Below are 12,556 nucleotides of genomic sequence, written 5' to 3'. Positions count from 1 at the left end.
ACAGGGTTTCACTCTGTTGACCAGGCTGCAGTGCAGTGGCAAGATCACAGCTCACTGTAGCTTCCAACTCCTGGGCTCAAGCGATCCTTCTGCCTCAGCCTCCTGGGTATCTGGGACTAGTGGCGTGCACCATCATGCCCAGCTAATTTTTAATTGTTTGTAGAGATGGGGTCTCGCTACGTTGCCCAGGCTGGTCTCGAAGTCTTGGCCTCCCAAAGTGCTGGGATTACAGGCATACCATTCTCAGCTTTTGTTCTACCAATTGTCTTCACCTTAGGAAACTGCAATGCTGTTCCTTTCACTCAGGCACTTACCCTTTTAGTTACTTTCTTTCCAACTCTTTATGAAGTCTCTCAGAGAACTGTTAGTTCTAACTTCAAAATGCACCCTGAATCTGCCCATTTCATCCTACCTATACTGCTACTACCTTAGTCTAAGCCACCGTCTCCTCCCCTGGAATACTGGGGTAACAATCTTATTTTGTCCCTTTTTTCTACTTGTCCCTGCCTGAGTACAAAGACTGTTTTCCACTCAGCAGTCAGAATGGTCTTTTAAAAATGCAAATAAGCCCCTGTGACTTCTCTGCTCCAAAGCCTTCAATGGCTTCCCATTCACTCTAATGAAATTCCAAGTCCTCACCTCAGCCCTAAATACCCTGGTCCCTGGCTACTTTCTGATGTCTTCTATTGCGCTCCCAGGCCCTGACTCCATACCAGTGACCTTGCTATTTCTGGAACCTACTGAGGACACTGCTGCCTCAAGGGATTCATTTCTCTACTTGGAGACTTCTTTGCCCAGGGGTTTGCATGGTTTACCTCATCCTTTAATTCCAGAGTCTGCTCAAATGTGATCTCCTAAGAGAGGCCTTCCCTGACTATGCCATCTAAACACATCCCTCCTTCCCACCCGTTTCATCCTTTTATTTAGCTGCTTTCCTCCAAAATACTTACGACTGATGTTGTTAATTTGTTTAAACAATGTCTTCCCCACTGGAATGGGAGGGCACAAGTGCGTGGGCTTGCTTTGTTTGCTGCTGAGTTACTGCATCCAGCGGCACACCAGGCACAGGGTGGGTACTCAAATATTTGTTGGAACAAATCATTGCTTCTAACCTGAGGGCTGCTCCTCCCTCCCTTCTTCTCTTTCTCCCCAAACACCGAGGACAGTGGCCCCTGCTCATGCTGTGCTCATGATGAGGGCTTGTTAAATTAAATTGACATGTTGGAATTTTCAAATCCTCATTTACCCTTCCCCACCCCAAAAAAACCAACATGGCCAGGCGCAGTGGCTCACACCTGTAATCCCAGCACTTTGGAAGGCCAAGGCGGGCAGATCACCTGAGGTCAGGAGGTTGAGACCAGTCTGGCCAACATGCTGAAACCCCGTCTCTACTAAAAATATTTTTTAAAAAATTAGCCAGGTGTGGTAGCAGCCGCCCGTAATTGCAACTACTTGGGAGGCTGAGGAAAGAGAATTGCTTGAACTGGGGAGGCAGAGGTTGCAGTGAGCTGAGATTGTGCCATTGTACACCAGCCTGGGCAACAAGAGTGAAACTCTGTCTCAAAAAAATAATAGGCAGGGCACGGTGGTTTATACCTGTAATCCTAGCAGTTTGGGAGGCCGAGGCGGGTGGATCACGAGGTCAGGAGTTTGAGACCAGCCTGGCCAACATGCTGAAACCCTTCTCTACTAAAAATAAAATCAGCTAGGATGTGGTGGTGGGCGCCTGTAATCCCAGCTACTTGGGAGGCTGAGGCAGGGAGAATCGCTTGAACCTGGGAGGTGAAAAGTTGCAGTGAGCTGAAAGATCACACCACTGCACTCCAGCCTGGACGACAGAGTGAGACTCCATCTCAAAAAAAATAAAAATAAATAAATAATAATAAAAATAAAAATACAAAAATTAGCCAGGCGTGGTGGCGCACGCCTGTAATCCCAGCTACTCAGGAGGCTTAGGCAGGACAATCACTTGAACCCAGGAGGCAGAGGTTGCAGTGAGCAGAGATCATGCCACTGCATTCCAGCCTTGGTGACAGAGCAAGACTGTCTCAGAAAAAAAAAAAAAGCCAACACAACACTACAGAATTATTGGAAGGCATACAAGGAGGCTTCAGGAGAAAAACGACAAATCTTCCAGCCAAAACAACCACTTACATCTTTGGGAGAAAAGTACTTTCAAAGAAACAGCACCATATTAGCTTTCTTGTTTATATAAAAACCACCACTTTGAGTATCAGAAAGGAACACTTAAGTGATGATATCGTGACTTCTGTCTTAGAAAAGTATTATATTTGCAAGTCAAGAAAAGAAATCTTTGTGTAATTACCTTTCAAGGGGTGCAAGAATAAATGTACATCGAGAGCCTTCAGATGCACTGGCTGTACCTTTATTATTTTTACCTCGTTCACTAATAGTTCCGTGATGCAAGGTTACCATACACAGTTAGATAATGTCTGCATTGCACATCTAAGGCTATACAGCAAAAGAATCAGAATTAGTACAAATACAAGAACTATATTTACAGTCTGTATACTCAAGCTCCAAACATCAGATAATATTTACAAAATAAAACATGAAAATGAAAATCCAAAATTAATAATGTACATTGTTGCTAATGTGCTCGACTCCTTCACTGGGGAGAGATCAGTTTGCAAAGTCTTGGTTCAAAAAGGCCACTTATGCATTATGGGTTTTGTTGTCATGTGTGAGGATGGTGACAAGAGACTTGCAATCTCAACAGACAAGTACTTTAGAGCCACAAAGTCTAAGACGATGCCTTAAATACAAGAAGGCTGGTGGACTCCTCAGGTGAACTGATGCCAGAATACGCAGAATGAAAAAAAAAAGAACTCGAAGACATGAAGAACAACACACAACAGCCAGGGTTTGGCAAGAGACCAACCTCAGCTCAGACTTTACATCCGAGCACAGCCGTTTGGCTGTGAGCTTTTTACATGAATTTTATAGCAACTCTGATTTCTTCCTTTAAATGATTGGAGGCTTTTTAAAAGATCCTATGGGGCTCAAATACTAACTTCATAAATGGCCTTTTGAACAATAGCAGCAAATAATCTCTCAGCTGATATTTCCATTTACTAAGGAAGCACAAATTAAAACATTCCTGCTACACAGTCATGGTCTGGCCACACACCGGGGTGAATCACTGGCCCTGGTGAACAACTGTAGTGCACACAAGTTAGAGTCCTATGTAAACACATCCAGCAAACCTTCTGGGAGCAGCAGCAAAATCAATCTTTTCTTTTGAGACACAGTCCTGCTTTGTCACCTGGGCTGGAGTGCAATGGTACAATCTCAACTCACTGCAGCCTCCACCTCCCAGGTTCAAGCGATTCTCCTGCCTCAGCCTCCCGAGTAACTGGGATTACAGGCACATGCCACAACGCCCGGCTACTTTTTGTATTTTTAGTAGAGACGGGGTTTCACCATGTTGGCCAGGCTGGTCTCGAACTCCTGACCTCAGGAGATCCACCTGCCTTGGCCTCCCAAAGTGCTGGGATTACAGGCGTGAGCCACCACACCCAGCTGAATTTTTTCTTTTTAAGGGGCAGGTTAACAATCACATTTTAAAAGGGAACCAAAAGAAAAACTGAAAGACCCAAGTGAAACAAGCCCTGATACTGTCCCTTGGAACCCGAGCGGGACACAGCATGAGGGAAATGCAGAAAGAGTAGCGATGAGTGTGCACACTGGAGGATCTCTTCTCTCCAATCCACTGTGCAAGTATAGCTGGATAAATATACATAGACCTGACAAAATTAAATATCCCTGTGAATTAGATAATAAGCAGCAGGCAACAAAGTCTTTGCTTTGGAATATGTGCCAGGCAAAGTCATCTTGTTTTTAGATCCCAAGAGACAGTTCACAATGACTTAGTTCCTTCATCTGAAATGAGCTGAAAAATCCATAAAAAATAGGAGCAGTTATCTGAAGTCTATATAACTGAAGGGAAAAAAAACATATCAAATAATAGTGGTTTTTTAGTTGGGAAACTCACTCCATTGCCCCTTGCGGTCAGCACGTTTAACAACGAGCTGGGGCTCAGGTGCCCAGCCACTGCCACAGGCAGCCCTTGCCTGTGCTCCTGACTAGCGCATGGGCTGGCCGACCCTGCACAGTCCTGGCCTGAGCGCTGACTGACTCCCAGGAGGGGACACAGACACAGAGAGGGTCTGAGCACTGATTTGGGGCTGGTAGTGTGGCCGTATTTTGCTTTGACGGGAGAAAGGAGGATGAGAGAGAGAGGAGGAGGTAATTGGTTTTAACTAGCACTCATTTCTTTGAATTTGCCTAAGAATTCTCTTTCCTGCCTTTTACATTTTTTGCTTATTTAAAGGCGTGCTTTAAGAAAATAAATAAATAAATAAAGGTGGTTTCTTTAAGGGCTGGGTTTCTTAACTTTCCCGCCACAACAGCAACAACTAGAGCCTCATAAACAGTTCCTGCCATAAATCTTCTCTCAGAGCTTCAGAGTGGGGATGGTTCTGTCGGGCAAAGGAGCACCCACCCTGGATGTGCTGGGGGCCAGCAGAGGCTGTCTGTACCTGCCAGCCGCAGCAGGGGCTCCCCAGACGGTGGAGAGCATGCAGAACACGACCACTCTGCTCCTTCTGGCTCCCTAAGAGGCCTTCTTATCCGGGCACGCTATGAACAGACAGTCCAGTTTGGCCTATTCTAATGTCCGATACTTCCAAAGCAAAGACTTACCAAACCAGTTTTGTATGAATTAGAAGAAAAACCAAAGTCATTTCAGTGTATCACATAATTTCAAACTCTCAGGCTTCCCACTGTCCTGTGTCACAGACATGGATCCTCTGTCACACTTTGTAACAGCAGCATCAATGACTTAATTTTAAAAGTGACCTTCAAATTCCATCTTCATTTCCCTGAAATTAGATTTGATTCCAGTCCAGGCAGCCATCTCTAAGCACCGACAGATCCTGCTGGTTTGAATAGAACCAGAAGGGCATATTGTGTCCATCAGACAATGAAACTTCTAACTACATTAAAAAATCTCACATACCACTTAGAAAACAAATAACATCAGAGTTAGTGACCTATGTTTTAACGGGAGGAAGAAAATTAAAAAAAAAATCCACCATAGAGTTTCCGCTGGTCACTCTTCAGGTACCGACACAGCCTGTGATTCTATCCTCTCCCTTCTCTCTCCGTGATTCACTTTTCCTCCTCTTCACAATGCAGTGATAAGGAGCGAAGCTGGGAGACCTGTTCTTCAGAGATGAGCCCAACCAGGAAGTGAGAAACAAAGGAGTGGACGACGACACAAGTCTCCCTAGCAACAACTCTGCGGAGGCGTGCGAGGCCCTGGCCTTTGCTGCATGAAGCGAGAAGTCATCCAGCTACCTATCGCCTGAGAGTCAGCAACCTCAAGGCCGAGGACCTCACCAAGTAGGAGCGAGCAGATACTTTCCTCAATGCCTGAGTGATGGTGAAACAGAGAGGTCTGAGCAAGGGAAGTAAAGGATGGTGTAAAACAATCCCAAGACAACTGGCAAAGCAACTGAAGTCTCTGGAGGCTTTCCTTTTCCCCTCTCATCCTGGAAAACTTCCTGGCAGCTGAAAGAGACAGACTTATCTTCTCTGATGGTCTCAGAAGCCAGATGACCTGGTCTGTCAGAAGGAAAGAAGACTCTGTCCACAGTGAGCATCCTCCGTTCTCCCTGGGCAGTGTTTCCACACCAGATGGAGAGGAGCAGGGAATACGCAACAAACCCTGAGGCCCAGGCTCCCCGACACTCTTCTGTGCCCCTAGGCATATTGTGTTTTGTTTGGAGTAGTGGTCACGGTTAGTTTTAATCCTGGGATCCAGAAAGCAAAGCCTGCCACATTTGCTTATTTATGAGTATAGAGAGCATCACTGAAAGCATCTTCCACTTGACAAGCATCAGTGAAAATGACTGCTGGATTCAGAGGGAGACTTCCAAGTGTATGCCTGAAAGCTACACTTCTTTGATCAAAGGGAGCTGTAACAATCACAAGGTCACTATTCAGCATTATCTTTTTTTTTTTTTTTTGAGATGGAGTCTTGTTCTGTCACTCAGGCTGGAGTGCAGTGGCGCAATCTTGGTTCACTGCAACCTCCGCCTCCTGGGTTCAAGCAATTCTCCTGCCTCAGGCTCCCAAGTAGCTGGAATTACAGGAGTGTGCCACCATGCCGACTAATTTTGTATTTTTAGTAGAGACGGGGTTTCACCATATTGGCCAGGCTGGTCTTGAACTCCTGACACCTCGTGATCCGCCCGCCTCGGCCTTCCAAAGTGCTTGGATTACAGGCATGAGCCACTGTGCCCAGCCTACCCAGCATTATCTTAATCATAACAGTGACCATCAAGTTTATCACCAGAAAGTGAAACACTCCCGCCTTGTGGAACATTTATGTATGACATGGCACTAATTCCAACTGTACCACCACCATCACTAATGCCAAAATCAGAACTGAGACACTCCTAGAAAAGAGCTTCCCTCCCAGCACAGAAAAAACAGTGGGCAGGAATCCTGCTGTGAGGAGCTACAAGCCTCCCACCGCCTGCTGCCATCATGGCCCACAGCCAAACCCTGGGGTCCCCTGAAGTCCACCCGAAGCATCCTTGGCATTTCCCTTCACACGAGGTCAACAGCAGCCACTGTCCCAGGCCCACTGAAAAAGCCTCTCTTCTCCTCTCTACCAGTAAATAAAAATTCCATAATTATGCTCTAAAAAGCCCCAACTTTGACTCAGAATATAACTGTTCCAGTTCTATGCTCACCACCACCTTTTCCCCGAATGGAAATGCAGGGATTAGCCTTGGCAAAAAGAGACAGAGCGGGAAAAAACGAGTGTTTTTTTCCTCTCAGGTTCTAAAAAGGCCAGATGTCTCCTCCCTTAGTCTCTAAGCCACCCAAGAAAAATTAAAGTGATACCACAAACAGAGAAAAGAAGAAAAAAGTATCATGTTGTCTTCAAAGCCAGACAAAGGTGTCTGGTGACAGCAGCACAGACATCAGAGGTGGTCATGATGGGGACCTATCATACAAAAGGAAGCCAAAGTACACCCACAATTATTTGGAGATTCACCAGATCCCCTCAGAGCTTTTGTGTTTGTGTGTGTGTGTGTTTGTGTGTATTTAAAAACATTTTTTCCTTTTGTTAGGCCACATGCTACTAACAAGATTCTCAGCACAGGAAAAAAGAAAAGAGTACAGAGCAATGGAGATGGGGACGGGAGAGCTGGAAAAGTGCTGCACAAGGAGGGAGAAGTAGTTAAGCCACAGGATTACATACAAGAGTCACCGTCAAGAATCACAAAGAGAAATGAGAGGTAACGTTTTATCTCTCGAAGGCGAGTGAGGGCACTCGGCAGAGTCACTTAGTATTTCGTTAGTATTTCGGCTGGCTCGGGCATCTGCGGGAAAGCTTTGACCTATGGAGGACAAACGGGGAGGTAGGATTAGAAGTCTGGGTACAAGTGTTGGCCCCTCACAGTCCTCTCCCACTGAGGCTCCCTCCTGGAGCATCTTCCTATTTGGCACCACAGGCCTAGGCCTCTAAACTTTCTACTCCCGGACCCTGTGACACAAGCCCTTAGAGAGCCTGAGGCTGAATCACAGGGCTGGAGGTTGGGAGGCCATTAAGATTCTCACTGTCTTCCCTTTACTCTCTGCCCTGGGCCCCATATGCAGACCTCTTGAGAACAAAAAGACAAAGAAGAAAAATAATTGGTGCACATGTGTGACCAGAGTCTCCCTGGTGGTTCAGAACATGACGATGTCTTACAAGATGCAGAGGCCTCATTACCACCCCACAACCAATTTACACACCTGTCCTTCCTCTGTTTTAAATTTATTTGGAAAAATACTTCCTTTCAAGCCAGACATGGTGGCTCACGCCTGTAATCCCAGCACTTTGGGAGGCCAAGGAGGGCAGATCACCTGAGGTCAGGAGTTCAAGACCAGCCTGGCCAACATGGTGAAACCCCGTCTCTACTAAAAATACAAAAAAAAATTAGCTGGATGTGGTGGTGGGCACCTGTAATCCCAGCTACTCGGGAGGCTGAGGCAGGAGAATGGCTTGAACCTGGGAGGTGGAGGTTGTGGTGAGCCAGTATAGTGCCATTGCACTCCAGCCTGGGCCACACAAGAGCGAAACTCCATCTCAAAAAAGAAAAAAAAAAGAAAAAAAAAAGAAAAATACTTCCTTTCCTATTTATCTTGATATTCCTGAAGCCAAAAGCCAAAGAGAGAAAGAAAACACAGAACAACTTCTAGACTGGGTGCAGTGGCTCACGCCTATAATCCCAGCACTTTGGGAGGCCAAATTGGGCGGATCATTTGAGGTCAGGAGTTCGAGACCAGCCTGGCCATTGTGGTAAAACCCCATCTCTACAAAAAATATAAAACTTAGCCAGGCATGGTGGCGCATGCCTGTAGTCTCAGCTACTGGGGAGGCTGAGTCAGAAGAATCGCTTGAACCAGGGGCGGAGGTTGCAGTGAGCCAAGATGAAGCCACTGTACTTCAGCGAGATACAGTGAGACTCGGTCTCAAAAAAAAAAAAAAAAAAAAAAACTACTTCTTACCGTATTGTGCCAGCAAGAAGTGGGTTGAAGGCATACAACCAGTCGTTCATGTCTTTGTCATTCAGGGCCTGCAAAAGGACCCCACGGTGCTTTGTGCAGACAGCAAAGGTGTTTGGTGTCTGAAAGAAAAATGCAAGTAGACAAGACAGTTACTACAAAGACAGCGATGGGGACTGCCTTGCCATATTCCCAAGGCATATAGCACTTCACAAAGGAAGTTCAAGACCAGAGAGAAAGGGGAAATCTCAGTCCACAAAACAGAGAGTGCAGAACTCAAAAGGGAAGGAAGGGCACATGTGGCGATAAGAAACCAAGATAGGCAGGACGGACCTTCACCATGGCCTGCTGGTCCTCGCTGTACTCCACCTGTGCTGTGGACAGGTTAATGATTCCACGCTCCACAGGGTCTTTGTCACTGTTATAGATGAAGACATAAGGCCGACGGACGACAACAAAATGTTTAGCCCAGTTACTGTAAAGTGGCTCCTTGAAATGAAGGTATCCTTTCTTAGAGACCACTGAGCTAAAAAGGACAATATGACATAAAGTTAGTCTCTCACAAAAAGAAAATAATCATGTGCTGAGGACCATCAAAATATGCCACATCTAGGCCAAGATTCAACAAAACAGGCAAATGACCTCTTTGGCCTAGAATCTTATCTGCCAAAGTAATGCAGCAAAAGAGTGAAACCATGCCATGGCAACCTGCTGCGCCAGGGTGCAGATGCATCATGAGACCCAGCTGGAGAAACCCGGGCCGGCCCTCTCACCCCAGACTGAACCTGCATTAGACTACAGTACAGACCTCACACAGAAGAGCTGTCCAGTCCTTCCTGTGGATGTGTTTTTTGTAGACGGAATTCCTGCTTAATATAGTACTCACCCTGGTCTAATTTCTTCAATATCTGGAACAAGATTGAGAAATTCGTTTTTTCCTGCTCTGGCCAAATAGGGCGTTTCCACAGCTGGGACAATCTGAAACTGTTCAAATTCTGCGCAGGGACTAGAGGCCCGGGAATTGGCTTCTGGGGTCCTTTAAATGAGAGAGATTAGAAAGAAAAGGGTAACAACAGTATCAGTTATGATCAAGGCATACTGAGTACTGTCTCACTGGGAGGAATACAATGCCCCTCCCTAAACCCCAGCTACAAACTTGAGTTTCAGAGACCTCAGCTGAGGAGACGAGCTGGCTTCAGAAAGTTAACTCTGAATTCAACTGGTATCATCCTTCCGAAGTTATGAAAGGAAACTGATCATTGATGACCACTGGGGTCACACAGTCTCTCTGCCTATATTAAAGCCATCTGAACACATTATCTGGAATATGAACTCTATTCCTTTATATGTTTCTTTTTAGTCTCATCACCAAAAGTGATGTTTCTCAAAGTGTGCTCCCAGCCAGCAGCATCAGCTTCACCTGGAAAACTGTTCAAAACCTCAAATTCCTAGACTCCAAGCCAGACCTACGGAACGAGAAACTCTGGGTGGGGTTGAGCCACGGGGGCTTCAACAAGCCTCCCAGGGGATGATGATATACACTGAAGTCTCAGAGGGCCACTGCCTTAGAAAATGAAGAGAAAGCAAACAAATGGGAAGACCCTGGGTTCTTGAACGGTCATGCAGAGTAGACCTGCACCACTGACCCGGACCTGGACCAGCCCTCATGACTACTGTGTGATAAATAAATTCCTATACTCTGTATTGTTAGGTATCTTTGTACAGCAATGTAGCATTGTATCGCACTAATTCTAAAAAGCCCATTTTAACATTTTTTATACTTTATTATTTCTTTTTTTTTTTTTTTTGAAATCGAGTTGGCCTGGTGCAAGTGGCTCACGCCTGTAATCCCAGCACTTTGGGAGGCCGAGGCAGGCGGATCACCTGAGGTCGGGAGTTTCAGACCAGCCTGACCAACACGGTGAAACCCCATCTCTATTAAAAATACAAAAAATTAGCCGGGCGTGGTGGCAGGCGCCTGTAGTCCCAGCTATTTGGGAGGCTGAGGCAGGAGAATGGTGTGAACCCAGGAGGTGGAGCTTGCAGTGAGCTGAGATCGCGCCACTGCACTCCAGTCTGGGCGACAGAGGAAGACTCCCTCTCAAAAAAAAAAAAAAAAAGAAATAGAGTCTCACTCTGTCACCCAAGCTGGCATGCAGTGGTGCAATCTCGGCTCACTGCAACCTCTGCCTCCCAATCTTCCTGCCTCAACCTCCCGAGTAGCTGGGATTACAGGTACATGCCCCTATGCCTGGAGGCTCACTGCAGCCTCAACCTCCCAGGCTCAAGCAATCCTCCCACCTCAGCCTCCTGAGTAGCTGGAACCACAGGTGCATGCCATCATGCCTAACTATTTTATTTATTTTTTGTAGAGATGAGGGTCTCCCTATGTTGCCCAGGCTGATCTCAAACTTGTGGGCTGAAGCAATCCTCACACCTCAGCTCTCCAAAGTGCTGGGATTACAGGTATGAGCCATTGCACTCAGCCACCACTTATTAAATTGGGATTCATCTTAAAATTGATGGCATGCTGAAGTTAGTTGTCAGTGCTTTTTCTTCTTAGTGACCCAGGATAGTCCCTACAGTCTATGGCATCCTAAATTTAATGAAATTACCTGGCTGTGTTATTTTCTCCAGTCACCTTTGCCTGTGTCAGTGTTGGTACAATAAGATAGACAAGTGGATAACCAGATGAGAATAACTGATGGCGATGCACAAGAGTGAGGGTGTGTTGCAAAGAACGGATTATGATGATGAATCATGGACTCTATAGACTAAATTTGTCTTCTTCTTTCTCTTTTTTTTAGGGACAGGGTCTTGCTCTGTCACCCAGGGTGGAATGCAGTTGTGCAATAATAAAACCTCACTGCAACCTTAAACTCCTGGATTCAAGCAATCCTCCCACTTCAGCCTCCCAAGTAGCTGGTACCACAGACACAGGCCACCACGCCTTACTCTCTTATTTATTTTTTGTAGAGATGGCATCTTGCTATGTTGTCAAGGCTGGTCTCGAACTCCCAGCCTCAAGCAATCCTCCCGCCTTGGCATCCCAAAGTGCTGGGAACCACCTCACCTGGCCTTGTCTTTATTTTTCTTACCTACATAATTTGCTGTGGAATCAAAATATTTTTTTCCAAAACAGTTTCAAAATATTGTTCCCAAGATAGGACTTCCTATGTCTGTTATTATGACTGGGGAGACAAGTAGGGGTAGGAATGGAGGACAAAACTAGCAGAAAGGGATGAAGAAGATAGTCATCATGAGTTGATGATGCAGAAGGTTAGTAAGCCAATATGTGAAGAGCTGCCAGTAGCTAGCACCTCTCCAGTCACCATGATAGCCAAAAGGCTCCCACACATTTCCAAATGCTGCCTAGGGAGAAGGTGCTGCCTTCAGTCAAGAACCATTCAGATAAAGGAAGGTTGACATTTACCTTGGTTCTTAGATTGATTGACTTCTCTCAGTGAAATCTGGGTACACTTACTTCTGATCCAAAGAGTTGCTCCTAGAGTCTACCAGAGAGGGGCAGGTGGAAGAGGGAGTGAGGGTGGCACTGCTGAAACTGGACTCAGAGGGATCCCGTCCAATTGGAGAGATATCAGACAACTGGAAGCAAACCAAACACTACAAGTTACATTCAGCTGAAAAAAGCTGCCTCTACAATAACAATAACGAGTTTCAACAACCAGAGCCTCACTTTGATGCATCTTGTTTCAGAAAGTCATTTAAGAAAAAAGCCCATACGGGCCAGGCGCGGTGGCTCAAGCCTGTAATCCCAGCACTTTGGGAGGCCGAGACGGGTGGATCACAAGGTCAGCAGATCGAGACCATCCTGGTCTACACGGTGAAACCCCGTCTCTACTAAAAAAATACAAAAACCTAGCCGGGCGAGATGGCGGGCGCCTGTAGTCCCAGCTACTTGGGAGGCTGAGGCAGGAGAATGGCGTAAACCCGGGAGGCGGAGCTT

At 46.2% G+C, this 12,556-nt stretch overlaps 1 protein-coding gene across 1 annotated transcript in view; it reads right to left on the bottom strand.

Annotated features, from left to right (window-relative positions):
* Positions 1-2,368: 2,368 nt before the first annotated feature.
* Positions 2,369-12,556, bottom strand: part of KIF1B (kinesin family member 1B) — a 187,697-nt gene continuing 177,509 nt past the window's right edge. The window contains exons 40-44 of the mRNA XM_011935843.1: positions 12,074-12,195; positions 9,476-9,625; positions 8,923-9,115; positions 8,593-8,711; positions 2,369-7,439 (exon numbers count right to left, since the gene is read on the bottom strand). Of these exons, the coding sequence (XP_011791233.1) occupies positions 7,397-7,439; positions 8,593-8,711; positions 8,923-9,115; positions 9,476-9,625; positions 12,074-12,195 (627 nt within the window). The 3' untranslated portion in view covers positions 2,369-7,396. The remainder of the gene's footprint in view (positions 7,440-8,592; positions 8,712-8,922; positions 9,116-9,475; positions 9,626-12,073; positions 12,196-12,556) is intronic.

This window comes from Colobus angolensis, unplaced genomic scaffold (assembly GCF_000951035.1).
Source record: "Colobus angolensis palliatus isolate OR3802 unplaced genomic scaffold, Cang.pa_1.0 Scaffold149, whole genome shotgun sequence".
NCBI classification, from domain to species: domain Eukaryota; kingdom Metazoa; phylum Chordata; class Mammalia; order Primates; family Cercopithecidae; genus Colobus; species Colobus angolensis.
This window is presented reverse-complemented; position numbering and strand designations above follow the sequence as displayed.